Source organism: Sander lucioperca, chromosome 8, assembly GCF_008315115.2.
Source record: "Sander lucioperca isolate FBNREF2018 chromosome 8, SLUC_FBN_1.2, whole genome shotgun sequence".
Lineage (NCBI taxonomy): Eukaryota > Metazoa > Chordata > Actinopteri > Perciformes > Percidae > Sander > Sander lucioperca.
This window is the reverse complement of record NC_050180.1, coordinates 7,709,874-7,724,864: the sequence shown is the minus strand read 5'-3', so window position 1 is coordinate 7,724,864 and position 14,991 is coordinate 7,709,874. Positions and strand designations below refer to the sequence as shown.

Sequence of the window (14,991 nt, the reverse complement as noted above, 5' to 3'; positions counted from 1 at the left end):
GTTATTGTGAACAAACATTGTGATTAGATCTATTACAAGTCAGTGTAGCATCAAAATGATTTGAAAGCTGATATTTTAAGGTAAAATAGTTACGCAATGTTGCTTTAAGTTGCATTCGAGAGCTGGTTTTTGACAAGTGGACAAACATTCTGGTGAAAAAAGCACATAGACAATTCTAAGTGTTCCTGGAATAAGTTGACAGTAACATATTTGCTCAGACAGTTTTGGGTGTATCATTTTCAACATATAAAGTGTCTCAGTACCTATCCACTAAAGCTCCACACTGGTTATGGTGTGCTACTCATGGCCCATACAAGCCACATTGGACAGCGTATTTTTCACGACCATTCAACAAGAGTGCATCACAATTTTCCATAAGGATGAATACTGTAGATAACGACAGAGACAGTGAAAGAGAGGATGTTTGTTACTCCCTGCCAGCTCATTCCTGTATATTCTCCACGTTGTGCTGGGGCTTGGAGAGTAAATATGCCAAGGTTAGAGAGGCCTAGCTGCTAGTGCGAACTGAGAGGGAATTTAATTGAATTTCCAACGAGCATGCTGATGTGAGATATGGATAGGAAATTCAAAATCCTTGTGAGCTGTGAAGCAAAATAATGGAGTAATGGAAGGAAGGAGAGATGGACAAAAAGAAAAAACATTGGCCAAATAATGGTGATCCGTTGCATTTTGATGCCTTGGTGGTGCCATCTTCCACATTCAAATAAAACTAAATAGACTTGAAATTAAGTAGAAACAAAGGCATGAATTATTTAGTGTGGTTTATTAAACACAAAAATTCTACAAATTTGTTTTCCAGTTTAATAGACAGTGAGTGCCTTTGGCTAGGGCTGTGTCAAAATGCATTAGTACTTAAACGTAACTTAAAATAGATGGGTGTCCTCTTTAGGGAAGAATAACATGCATTGCTTTCTCCCTGTGTTATTTGAAGTCCAATGTGACTTGCTTTAGGCTAATTCAGCCTATTTCCGGATTAAAACAGGAATCTTGTCTGGGACACAACACAGGAAGGGACTGTTAAAAAAAAAAGGGCCGTAACAAATACAGAGGAAGAAAGGCACAAAAGCTGATTCCACACCCTGTTGTTGCCAAAGCAGTGCACTGTGGAATGCTTTTTGCATAATAAGCTGTTCAAATTCTAGAGCTCCAATACTTAGTTCATAAATTGTAGTTGTTATGTTATAAATCAACATAAACACAGTTTTTAGTGGGGGGTTTACACTGTATAAAGACACAAAACAAGATACCTCTCTGATAGCCCAAAACAGGAAGAAATCATGGCTGACTTGTGTGACATCTGATGGACTACCACTGGAACTAAATTAACAACTATAATAGCGGTCAAAATAAATTATATCTACTAGAACTTCATCTGTTTTTGGGCACTCAACTGAGATGTGCCACAGCACACAATTCTGCTAACTTTAGACTATATTGTATTTAGGCAATGTTTTTATTAGGGTTGCACGATATTGACAAAATGTGATATTGCGATATCGATTATGAATTTTGCAATATAGATATTAATTTCAATATTTTTAAACATGTAAAATTACAAATGTTACGGGAAAACGCATCAAAATAGATTCATAACAAATAAAACAAGTTTTCTTACAACACAAGGTTTATTTCAACTGACAGTCATATTGGACTGGTCCAACATGAATAAATAAATAAATAAATAACAACCATGTCTACAGAACAGGAGATGTTTTACTGGTTCTACAGTATAAAATATATAATTAAGGACCGTGTCTCGGAACAGGACATGTTTTACTGGTTCTACAGTATAAAATATATAAATAAAAAGCATGTCTACAGAACAGGACATGTTTTACTGGTTGTACAGTATGAAATATATAAATAAAGAGAACAGGACACAACTTTTCTTTTGCTTTTCTGATTCGTTCCGTTTTGTTGTCTCTATCTATTTCTTCACTTACACTGTCACTCTGTCGAAAAATGCACACACTTGGTACGCTCCATAGGGTTTGTCACCTAATGGACCCGTGCGCTGACGTGCACTAACATGTGCAAGTGGCACGGTAACTGGCCAATGAAACATGATCATTATAGCGTTTCAAGAGGGCTCTAAATCAAACACAACTAAGCCACACAGCCAACGGATGGGATGCAGCGCTGCACAAAATAAACTAAATATTATATACTTATCGCAACACTTTCAATATAATATTGCGCAACGTGATATCGCGATAAGGATATTGAGTCAATATATCATGCACCCCTAGTTTTTATGGCTTATTTGTGTTCAGACTAAAAAGAAAACAATGTTTTATAGAAGAAGAATACAATTAGTCCTTAATGTGAGCTATCACAAAGTGTACAGTAAAATGTTGGCATTGGTACCATAACTTAAAGGAATGCATCATGTATGCATCATGCTCAGGAACAGTAAGTTTCTCTAAATGTCAATGCTCCTCAAAATATGGTTTCACTTGAATATCTATTCAATGGTCAAGAACTAAACACAAGTCATACTCTGTCTCTGTCATTAGTTAGTTTAGAATGAAGAAAATAGGAGGTGTAGACAGGCTACTTCTCCTACAGTTTATGGCGCAACCTGAATCCACTTTTCCAGAGCTCTTATTGACTGCAGGTAGTTGACAGGATTGAACGACAGTCACTGGGCCATCCAAGTGAGCGGAGAACAGAATGCAGGGTCTAATCCTCTTAAAGCTGGGAAAGATGAATGTTTAAAGCCATAATTCCTCCTTTTAATCCATTCATAAAGGCTCTGACCCAGTTGGGGACATTGTTCGTGGATTCGTTAACAGCTCCACCGTCACCACCAATGGTAGTTGTACCTGGCTGCAGCTGCACCTAGCTACTGTGGCTTATTCAGGAGACAGGATTTTAGACAAACATTTTTTTTTTTTTTTTAAAGATTATTTTTTGTGCATTTTTAGGCCTTTATTGACAGGACAACTGAAGACATGAAAGGGTAGAGAGAGGGGGAATGACATGCAGCAAAGGGCCGCAGGTCGGAGTCGAACCCGGGCTTGCTGCGTCGAGGAGTAAACCTCTATATATGAGCGCCCGCTCTACCAACTGAGCTATCCGGGCGCCCGGTAGCCATGTATTCTGATTTGCATTCACCAGATCCATCGCACAGAGAAATGCAATACATTTCTGTCTGCTATTGTCCTTTCAAAATGAAGTGTTGCCGGTGTTTCTTGTTAGTGCAGCCCTTTTTATTTGTGCTTTGACTGCTCACCGTCTGAACAGCTGACATCTTTTTTTTTTTTTTTTTTTTTAATCATTATTTTAATTAAGTGGCTACAGTTTTAAAAGGCCAAACTTGTCCAAAGTTACTTTACTACTTAGTTTCTACTGTAAAAGGTAGAGAGAGCTATACTGCAAAGTTTGTCATTCTGCCACTCAGTCAAATAACTTTTTAGGGTTGGGTGACGAAATCTGCCGTTCTTTAATGTCGCCAACTGTCGTTTTATGCTCTTCTTTTTTTTTTTACAGTTTAGGCACTGGCACCCTTTTAAAAGTGACGTTTTAGCACCGGTATCGTAAAAAACCCAAACGATCCCCTACCCTATTTGATTTAGCATGTTCTCTGCTGAATTTACTCTAAAGGTCCCACTGAGTTTGTTTTAGAAGCCCAGTGTCTTATTGTGAACACTAAAAAGTTGAGAGAATAAAAATATGTTTGAGTAACAACTATTACAACCACAACAAGGAACAGCTAATTAATGATTCCCAAAATGTCAAGTCTAAGGGCTAATTGCTACCTAACCAGTTACAGTAACATGTTGACAGGTTATTTGCTGAAATATTTTGGTATGTCACATCAAAAGTACAGTAGAATTTCCTGGCACATTTGCTACTCGCAAGTTATATGCAAGCAGTCAAAACTCAAAAACACTTTATTCATGTATTTTCTGTGTTGACTGACTTACATGTTTTGAGTTGTGGCCTTCATCTGGGTCATCAAAATAATGATACATCTCAAATTATGAATAGTAAGAGAGTTTACAAATCCATCTTCTTGCCAAAGGGTGTGATCCATGGAGCCTGTAAGATGTGGTAGGCAATTGATTTGACAACAAGCAGGTCAAGGGGTAGTAGTAAGTAAGTAAACAATAATCAGAATCAGAAAAACTTTACTGTCCATAGCAAGGCGATGGGAATGTGACTTTGACGGGGCTCTGCCATTGCATTACAAACTACCTGCGAAAGGAAGATACCAACAATATGTTGTAAAGCTGCAGGGTCGCAGGTGAATCAGCTCTACCACATTCACCAGCATGTTTTTTTTTACAAATGATCACTGTCATTTCTGATTGGGTCTTGCTAAAACATGAGAGCAAGCCAGTGATAAATCCACCCTGGTGAGGACTTTATCAGAGTTATGGTGCGTTCAGGCCAAACTTGGCCAATGGTGAAATGCAATCTCGGCAGCTCAACAGCATGCCTTCTTTTCTGCTGCTTGTATTATTTCACTGTGCAGTAATAAACAAGGATATTTACAATCAATATTTTCTGAATGAGAGGTCAGTCCCACCCACCTGAATTGGCTGGATATTGGAAAGCCTTGCTATTTTTCAAAGTTCAATTAGATTGAACTATGCACAAGGGCGAATTAGGTGGGATCAATTCTTGACTGGAAGCAAAGAGGTCTGGCCTGCTCCCTCATTTAAATGAATGGAAAGCAAATTTTGGTCTGACCGCGCCTTCAGTCATGTATACAAACTCCAACTGTCGAAATGTGATGCCTTTTTGTCAGTTGAATGTGAATAAATAGTGCTTCGTGTCCTTTCCAGCCTTTTTAAAATATGGCTTGGTGGGTTTTATGTTGGTCACAGGAGTACTACTACATGGACTGTGTTTTGTGTTTCCCTGCCAATGCCCACCAAGCATTTTGATAGCATCATTATTTATATCAGTCATTATTGCCCCGTGCCTGATTCATTTTGTCATCCACGTCACTGGAACAACCGCCCTTGGCTCACTTTTTGGAGAAGCTCGTCTTCTCCTCATCGACCTCATGGCTGACAAATGACTTTGTGGAAAACGATATGGTCTCCTGCAAGAAAGAAAAAAAGAACAGAAATTGAATCCTGGCTTCTGTCGGCAGTCTCATCTGTCATCTTTTCAATATTGATATCCATTATGTTTATGGATTATTTGGCTGTCTTCTGTTCTCTGGCCCAGCTCGCCCTGTCAGATTGGCCACTTGGGGCAGCGGCCTGCTGATAATGCCATTTTGATTGATGGGTTTCATAGTTTAATTGTCAGCAGTCTTCTTTTAATGGCGCTCCCCACGCAACTGAAAGACCACATCTTAGATGAGTCGGAGTTCAAACTGCATGTGCAGCTGGCAATGTGATGCAGATACAATATGATGGTACCATAGATTCAGTATCATCATCCCGGGCCATTATCAGCTATGTGGCTTATGTTTATTGCTTCCTGTATCACCTTACATGGATCACATGTCCGTTTGCGGGAAGAAAACAGACCTCGATAAGATGTATCACAGCTGCCAATAGGCATCATTTTGTTTCACTGGCATTGGACAATTAATCTGTAGCCTGTATACCATTCTTTTGGGACACTCAATGCAATTGGGTATATGTAATTAGGAGAAATGTATTAGGTGCACATAGCTAAAAACGTTTGCAGTCTAATACAACAGCTCTGCACCCTAATTAAGGTTCTAATGTTTAGTTTTTGTTGTTTCAGAGAGTTTTGATTCAACTTGGAGGCTGTTGTTTGTACTGCTGTTTAATTATATTGTGTTATACTGAGATGTCATTCTAATATTTTGTCTACCTCATTTATATCAATTAGGGTAAGCTATAGAAAACTATCTACAGGGTGTTTCACTGTTCTATTGTACCGCATAGGAAGTTTGAATGAGTAAATCTACATTGATGAATCCTGTGTCATTAATTTGTCAGTTGGATTGTCCCTAACCGATTCTCGATGTCCAATATCCATATCTGTTTACAACAGATTTCATGCATGTTGAATGCCAGATTACGATATTACAACACATTGCATCACACTGTAACCTGACGCGCCAGATGGTTTGTTAAACAGAACCATCTGAGAAGCCGTCATCGGAAAATAGCTGGCAGGTGATTGGCTGAACCATCTGTCTAACACGTCCGCCATTGTTGTTTGAACGAACAGTCGCGGTCGCCACACACACCTAAAACCACACCCGTAGCTCCCAGCAGCTCCTCACCGGACGCTGATTGGTTCGGTCCGCTGCTGTTTGGACACAAGCGCATTACTTGAAGCCTGACTAGATGGATCCACGGGAATCCAGCTGCCATACAAAGGAAATCACACTTGCCCATATGAACCAAACAAATCAGGGAAATGCTCCAGGGAGTTTAAATAAATGGCTGTAAAAATGTTTAGTCTGAACGCAGCCTAAACCTTTTGAAGGTTCAGTTCAGGTTTCAGTAACAATAGAGAGCCATGTGGGGTTTACACTGAATCTGTTTCAGCGACCACACACAGCCATATGTTGGACGTAACAGCGCGTGTCTTCCTCCCAGCCCTCTCCTCCTCTCTCCAGTGTGTTCGCAACCAAGGTCGGAGTGGTCTTGCTCTGTTTTCCATGGATGTGCGGGCTTTATTCATCATCCGTATGATAGCCGCACACTAGAGTGTGTGTGTGTGTGTGTGTGTGTGTGTGTGTGTGTGTGTGTGTGTGTGTGTGTGTGCGTAACGTGCGTGCGTGTGTGTGTGTGTGTGTGTGTGTGTGCACACGTGTGTGCACACACACACACTAAAACTCCCTTTTCACTGATGTAATCACATGGAGAAAGGCACCAACACACTATGCCATTGTACATATAGTACAGTATGTGTTCATGTAGAAAAAATATGCGTGCTATATACAGTAATATCCAGTGTAAGATGGGATAGCATGAGGAAGAAAGGAAGGCAGACTGAATCATATGTATAATGTCATAAATGGCTCTGCTCCCAAATATCTACATTCCCATATAAAAATGGTTCATACACAGCATAATCACAATACTAGGGCCAGTGTCCGTTCTTGTAAAGTGCCCAGAGTCAACAATGCAGCTAGAAGTTATTTTTTTTATACAGTTATAACATTGTGGAATAATCTGCCGCTTTCCCTCAAAAGTGTAAAGACCAGAGGGGCTTTTAGACACAAGGTTAAGGCTTTTTTATGGAATAGAGTAGCCAATATTTTTTAATTAGAGTAGACTGATTATTTTATGTGATTTATGATTCTCTGATTTTAGAATGCTTTTAAACCTTGTATGATCTGTATTATATGTTAATGTCTTTGACCTGAAATAGGTCTTCGTTATGTGTTGCATGTTTTAACACCAAGGACCATGTTGGAAATAAGTGTTCACACTTTAACATGCTATCCTTTGGATTATGTTGTTTGTCAAATCCAAAATAAATCAAATCAAAAAATCAAATCAAAGACCAAGAACAGGAAAAAATACAAAAGCAACACACAGGAACATTCACCCCTCATGTCAATATGTAGCAGAGGCACCTCTGGCAGCGGTTACAGCCTTGAGTCTATCTATGTCAATAGGTCGATCAGCTTGGGGACAAATTGGACACTGCAATTCGTCCCCCATTCTTCTTTGCAAAAGGACGCAGGTTCTGTCAGGTTGCATGAGGACTGTGAAATTGCTTGAGCCGTTGAGACCATTTCTTTTTATTTTTTTTATTCAAATCAGCGACAGTTGAATCACTCTAGCAACAGTGTCTCTGTGTCATCTTAGCCATGAAACCTTGTAACTCTTTACTCTTGATGGTCTTTCTTACCAGTGCCCTTCTTGCACTACTTCAGGCCCATTTACTTACCGTGTCATGTCATTTCTATTTTTTATTTAGCTCATTGTACTCTGAAGAATTTTCAGTGCTTTTGTAATTTTCTTCATTTCACAGCAATGCTTTATATCAAAAGAATGACTGTTGAGTTGCTCTATTACGGCGTCATCCCTCTGAATGCATTGTGGATGTAGTTGACAAATGCTTGCTCTCTGGTTGGTACTTTTCATAAACTTGTCTCAAAGTGTGTTTGGACTGAATCTAAGCTGTGATTGCAGATAAAGTCAATGCTAACATCATGGGTGGACATAAACACACGTACATTTGTAGGGGGCATCGTGAATCAAATTTAATGGAGATGAAAATGTTTAAGTGCCAAGGCTTTATGGCTCAAATTCATTAATGTATGGAGACAAAAAGAAATGGAGTAGTGTGGATGAAAGTAATACAAAAAAATGTTGAGTTCCTGGAAATTTGTAAATCAGTGAGCGAGCTAAGCACTCCAGCTAACATCTGTACAGTCTGTACTCTGGCTGTTTGGGGTGAATAAACAAATGGTAAAAACACAAAATGATCATATTTGCATGAATAATCAAAGTAAAAAATCAGCTTCACATTCAATCTCAGCACTCCATCTGATTTGTTTGGAATGTTTCTTTAGTCATAATTTAGTCATAAAGTCCTATTGTAATTTTTTGCCAGAAAATGACTGACTGATCAGCTGTTAGACCTTCCAAACTTATTATGCATCTTCTTAATATTTATAGTAAATTGAATACTTGTGCAATGAATTATTTTGTGTTTTATATTTGTCCTAGTCTCGCTTTGCCAGACCCTCCACCACAGCACTGCGGAAGAGGGTCTGGCTAGTCCACACAGTATACTGGGACGGGAGAAAAACGGGCATTTATTTATTTATCAATCACAATAGTCATGGGCGGCGCTAAGCGCCGGGCAGACCCACGGTGCCGCTGCATTCATATCAAGTTTAGCTAAACTGCACAGTTTTCTTTTTCCTTTGTTTAATTACCTATGGATTTTTATTGTATAAGTCAATGTGCAAATATCGTCACTTTTTTTTCTAGTTTGCCGTACACAGTGCCTGTCCCTGCTTCTATTTTACAACTTACAGTAACAGAAAAAAAACTTTTCCCATCTTCTGTGGGAAAGGGTAGATTAATTTAGTTGTTTTAATGTGAATTTGTATGCATATATGCATGCATATGGTATTTACAGCAACGCCAAGCTCCAGACACCAGTAAGGGGATTAAAGATGCTCTTTAACCCCCTGTGGAAGCTCCACAGCACCTTTGTGATTTCTTATCCTGCTTATCTCCCCTTTAACTCATCATTTCACTCTAATCTCTTCTTCTCTTCTTAGTAACTTCATCTCAATTTCCCTTGCCTTTGCCTCGTAGTCCTCCCCTGTTGTGCTAAAGTCACACAAAAGCTTCATGTACATAGAGAAAGTATTGTGTTTATTAAAGTGAACTCCTTGACACTAAAGGAACAAAGCAAAGAAATGATTTAGGGGAGAGGAAGGTGAGGCTAGGACAGTAGTCACGGAGGAGGCTCGTCGACCTGTCCGGCCCAAGCGTGGATCGATACTAGCTGATGTAGGAGCTGGTGGGGGTGATCGCGGGGGCAGTAGATGGGCTAATCATTTCAGTCATTACCCAGCTGTGTCTCCTGATTCAAGGGATTAGCAGACGCAGAAACAGGGGGGATGTTATGTTAGTGCTACAGGAGACTCTATCAGGGATTTGAGAAGTGGAAAACACTGCCTATCCCCAGCCGCCTTTGGTAATTGTGCCTGCAGTACCGTGTATGCGGATCTGGAGAAGAGTGTGTGTGAGAGTACATACGAGATGTGTGCACTCTGTAAGGAAGCAAAGGACAGAAAGGACAGGAAACAATGTTGGCATTTGCGTCGTGCATGTACGTGCACAAGGGTAAGAAATCTGAGCAGGCATTACAAAAATGTGCACAGTCCACTGCCCCCCCCCCCCCCCCCCTCTCTCTCTCTCTCTCTCTCTCTCTCTCTCTCTCTCTCTCTCTCTCTCTCTCGTAGGAGAGGAGAGTCGTGGGAGAGCTTACATGCTTGCCTGCCCAAAAGCCTTTATGTGGAGCTGATCATTTGACAGAGTACAGAGCAGCTAGAGAGACTGGTCTGGTGCACTCTGTGAAGATTTCACACAACACTACATGCAGTACACAACTGAGGGAAATGAGGGAAATTACATTTCAACAGTGGTCAAAGAGTCACAACTGGCTAATTCAATCAGCTACAGTCCCAGCGTCTACAGTACCTTAAACTCTGATGTTAGACAAAAGACATGCCGATATAATTGCACAGTCATGCACAGTTGAACACTTGAGAACAGGGCTGTAGTCAAGTCCACCTTTGTCGAGTCCAAGACAAGTCCAAGACCAGGACTAGTCAAGGCCGAGTCAAGACCAAGTCCAAAGACGTTCAAGTCCAAGTCAAGACCGAGTCCAAATGAGAGACCTTTCCGTAGAAAGAAAGGGTCAAATTAGGCCACATTATTTACTTAAAATATAAAATGTTCCCATTCTTGAACGTATTACTCGTGCTCGCTGACATTGTGTCTGTGGCCAAAATGAAAATGATTGATAGCTGATGATTGAGGTTGTGATGCAGCCAGGTGTATACCAGGAGACCATCTCGATGTCTGTTCTAGATGGATTTAGAATGAAACTAATACCTGTTTTCTGAACGAGCGCGCTTCATCAATGGTTTTGTGATGATTATCATGATTCATTTTTTTAAATGTGTCAGTACTTTTTGATAGCATTTTTCAACTGTTTTATTTTATCGACTTTTTTTTGTTACATGACAAACAACAATTGTCACATTCAGACTTGTTATTTGTATGCATATGGATTTAGAATTTGTTAAATCAGCCACTTGAAGCGATTTAATATTGCACTTCAGGAACGTTGTGGAAGTCGCAAGACACTGATTATAAAAACAATGATCTAAATTTTTGTTGCAGAGAACAAGATATCCTGATCTTTTGTCCTTAGTATGGGTCAAGCTCCAAAACACTAGATCCTACCATACATTTCCCACAATGCAAGTTGATGGTGTCTTTTAAATTTGACCCTCCCTGTCATCGAAAAGCCCAGTGTTTACTCAAAGATTTCTGTCAGGAGCTGTAGAACAATAGTTCAAACTTGTTTGTCTGGAGGGTGATGGATCTCAGTAGTAAACTGACATTTTACAGATCAGTTTTGTTGAACTCCGATGACGTTCACGGGGTACCCCGGCAGTCTTTGCTGCAGCTTTGCATGCATTTATAGCTCTTGGTAACTATAAGCCAAAATGTTTCTTTCGCAACTTAAATGACATTATTTTGAGATGCCTTCACTTTATTTATAGCGGCTTAATTATCATATCATCAAATAGAGAAATGTTTGGAGATGAATTCAAGAACATTTTGGAAACAAATAAGGCTCCAGTGGAACTTTCAATAGATTAAATCCTAGAATTATATATGACGGTATTTGCAATTTGGCGTTCAAGCTGCATTGGTGGGCTACGTGCTAACACAACTTCACACCTTGTAGTCCTGCATGTCCTGTGACCTGAAGGTAAAGCGAACCGAAGCTGTGAATACAGAATGTACATCTTGCCACCTGACTGCAAATGTCCAGCACTCAGACACGCTGCCTCGCCACCATGGCTGCCTTCCAACACCTGCAGCTTCAGACACAGCTTCAAAGGGAACAAGGAAACATTGAAAGCAAAGGCAGGACGTTTGAGAGGAGCTTAACATCCTCAGCAAAGGAACTTTTCAATCTTGTAGGCTGCACAGTGTGTTTGGACACAGGCAAAAGAGGCGAATGAAGTTGTTGGGATAATCTGACCCACCAGCTACAAAATCCAAGCTGAGAATTATGGAGGAGGAAAGTCACATGCTAACTAGATTTAACAGTGAAGTAACATTAACTCACTTTGACCTTAGAATAAGAGCGTCAAACCCAACTTCAGCTTGACAGCAGAAAATCAGGTTAAACCTCTCTACCAGAGTTATTTCCGATTCATCCAGCCCAGTGATCACAAGAAATAACAAAAAGAAGGGAAAATGAAAGCGGCGACTCATGGGAGCAATGCATGGTGGCAGCAGCACGGGTGTTTGTGCATGCGCTTGTCTTGGGGAGATTAAAGATATGACATGTGGAAATGATGCCAAGTTCCACCTCTTCGTCTTCTTTTGCAAAGTTGTCCTCACGGGCCCTCGTAAGTTTAAAAATAGATCTTTTCTAATGGAGAAGAGGGCCGAGGGGAAAAGGAAGAAGAGCGAAAGCTTGCAGATACTGGATGAGTCCTCTGTGGTGGGAGAATGCAATTTGAGATTGGCCAGATTGCTTTTTTTTCTCTCCTTTCTTCTCCCCCTCGGCCGCTCATGAGGCATGAGATGCACCGCCGGAGTCCCTAAGCCACCATAAGCCTGACGCCAGTACCCACCCCGCCACCAAGGAGTCGTCGCACTCACCGCGCGAGAAAATCAGCACGATGAAATAAAAGAGGGACTCCAAAAAGATCAGTGGGGGATATTGGGAGTGATAGATGAGAGTCAGGCGAGGAGAGTCAGGAGGGAGCAGAAGAACGTGGAGAATCGGGGAAAGGATGAAGGGGATGGCTTCGGTGGGATTATGGCTGGATATGGCAGAATATAAATGCACTTGAGCCGTCCAAGGCTGATTTCTCACGGTCACATTGCCTTGTGAGAGGGGCATTGTTACGGGCCTTTGTTACAGGTTTATACTCCCATTGAATGAACCAGTTGAGTGTTAGACAAATATAGTCACAGACACGTTGTTACAAATCTGTCTCGGATGAAACAGGCGTTAAACCTTTTCCCCCATCTCTTTCTGGCACTTTTAGGAGGAGAGGGCTCCGCCGAGGCAGGGCAGAAGGAAACGTCCACCTGTGATATTTGCCAGTTTGGTGCTGAATGCGATGTGGACGCAGAGGATGTGTGGTAAGTTTGCGCACACAAACGCACAAAATGCTTTTTTGTTGTCAAAGCCATGCAACACCAGTTGACCTACACAGCTACACTCGAGTGAACTTGACAACTTTTAACATTTTCTATCAAAAGAATGCCCCCGACATTTGTTTGTTGAAGCATTTTACTGAGTTTGAACACTAAAGAATTTAGATTAGAACTCTTCTTTATGCCGCACACATCTGCCTATGAACACCCACTGAGGTTTAGTGCATGGTTGACCACTTCATTTAACCTCAATTACTTGAGCAGGGCACAGAGAGAAAGGAGATTTTCGCTTATTCTGGAAATCCAATTACTATCCTTACAGGACTTGCCAATGTCAGGCCAAAAATGACTTTGACTCGCACAAGGAAAACTAGTTCAGTGAAGAAACGTTTGTCATGAATTTAACCATTTATTGCAGATGAGACGGCAGCAATAGAAACATCCTCATACATAATACTAGGGTTGGGTACCGAAACGCGTGTGCCAACGTAAACAGTAGTAACGAGACCGAATAAGAACGGAAATTTCGGTGCCTCATTTCGGTGCCTGACTTTACACTACACTCGACAGCAGGTAACATTAGCCTACCTTTAGCTAGCAGCTGGATTAAACACGGTTAAAATACTGAGAGCTAATGTTAAACAGTGTAAAGTGTGACTGTTTTTCCCTGTAGAGGATTCCAACACCGGGACCTAGTCTGCTCTGCAGCTGCCATTATTGGAAAAACAACACAGACAGTGTGTTTACTTGAAACAGGTAGCTTCGTGGTGCATTCAAAGTTATTGTAAAATACTCTTTTCCCATCTGGTGGTTGTTTTTGTCGTTCAACAGCAATTTACTGGTGAAATAAGTTATTGTTATAAGTTATAGTTATTACATTATTATTGAATCTTTAATTTTGACCATATGGCCTTAGCAATAAACAAGCCGTTCTTTAATGTCGCCGACTGCTGTTTAGTACCCTTCTTTTTTTTTTTTTTTTTTACTCTATTAAAAAGTATCGCTTCAGCACCGGTATCGGAAAAAAAAAAAAAAATACCCAACCCTACATAATACACGGGTGCAGATCCCAATTAGATGAAGGCTCAACTGGTGAACTGTTTCCAACACCAGACAGTAGCATCAGTGTATTTGCTTTCTACAGCTTAAATGAAACAACATTGCTGATTTGGTGTGGAACAAGGATCAGCTGGTATCAGCAAAAGGAAGGCAGTGCTTATAAGAAATCCCAGACGTACCGCTAGAAATTAGAAGTGCCCTGAGAGTATGACTCTATCAAACTGCCTGATGTAATGGAAAGATAATGTACCCTGGTGTGCAATAACCGTAATGCCAACGAATGGTTTCATGATGCATTCTGAGCCTTGATGCAAATACCAAACAGCTGGAGTCCACTCCTACTGATGCCACCCACTTCCACAAATGATCCTTAATATTCTACTAGCACACAGAAATGGATTTATTGGCAATTTCTTAATCCCCAAAGGTAGAATTCATAAGGTCACAACAGCACAATGTACTGTCGATGATGTGTGCACACAAAACTGAAAACATAAAAGAAAATGCAGCCTCAAGCATGTGCAGCGTACCTTCAACAAAGGCAGTTACACAATATATACCGTGGGATGTTTGCCCCCACAATAAGAAGGCAATATATAAGACAAGAGAGGCTGCCTAAGTCAATAATGTATCTTGTTAAAAAAGCAGTTGACACAAACAGACATATGAATATTTCATTGTTCCTTCTTGTAAAACGGAAACTACTCTTTAATCTTTCAAAAGCCCCAAGGTAGTATGACAATAATGTTTCTGGCGCATAATCAGACAGGTGATTGCAACCCAACAGCAGGTAATTTTCATCAAACAGCAGCCAACCACTGGCGTAGCGTTGGATCATTTTGATTAAAATCATTCCAATCAGGCGGCAGCAGATTTTAATCAAACAAACCGTCAGTTTAATCAAACAATGAGTGGAGAGAGATGACTGTAATCAAAAGGCAGGTGACGGTAAAGTGAGTGTTTATTATAATGCATTTTTCTTATTTTCATACAAATAATACAAAGTGATAAATAAATGCTGTTAGCCACTGTATAAAGTGTTTTAGTGTATGTGGGACTCAAAATAGCCTGATAA

At 40.4% G+C, this 14,991-nt stretch overlaps 1 protein-coding gene across 3 annotated transcripts in view; it reads left to right on the top strand.

Annotated features, from left to right (window-relative positions):
* Positions 1-14,991, top strand: part of tmeff2a (transmembrane protein with EGF-like and two follistatin-like domains 2a) — a 135,142-nt gene that overhangs the window by 100,789 nt on the left and 19,362 nt on the right. For all 3 annotated transcript variants that reach the window (XM_031291275.2, XM_031291267.2, XM_031291258.2), the window contains exon 5: positions 12,746-12,842. In XM_031291275.2, coding sequence (XP_031147135.1) covers positions 12,746-12,842 — 97 coding nt within the window. The remainder of the gene's footprint in view (positions 1-12,745; positions 12,843-14,991) is intronic.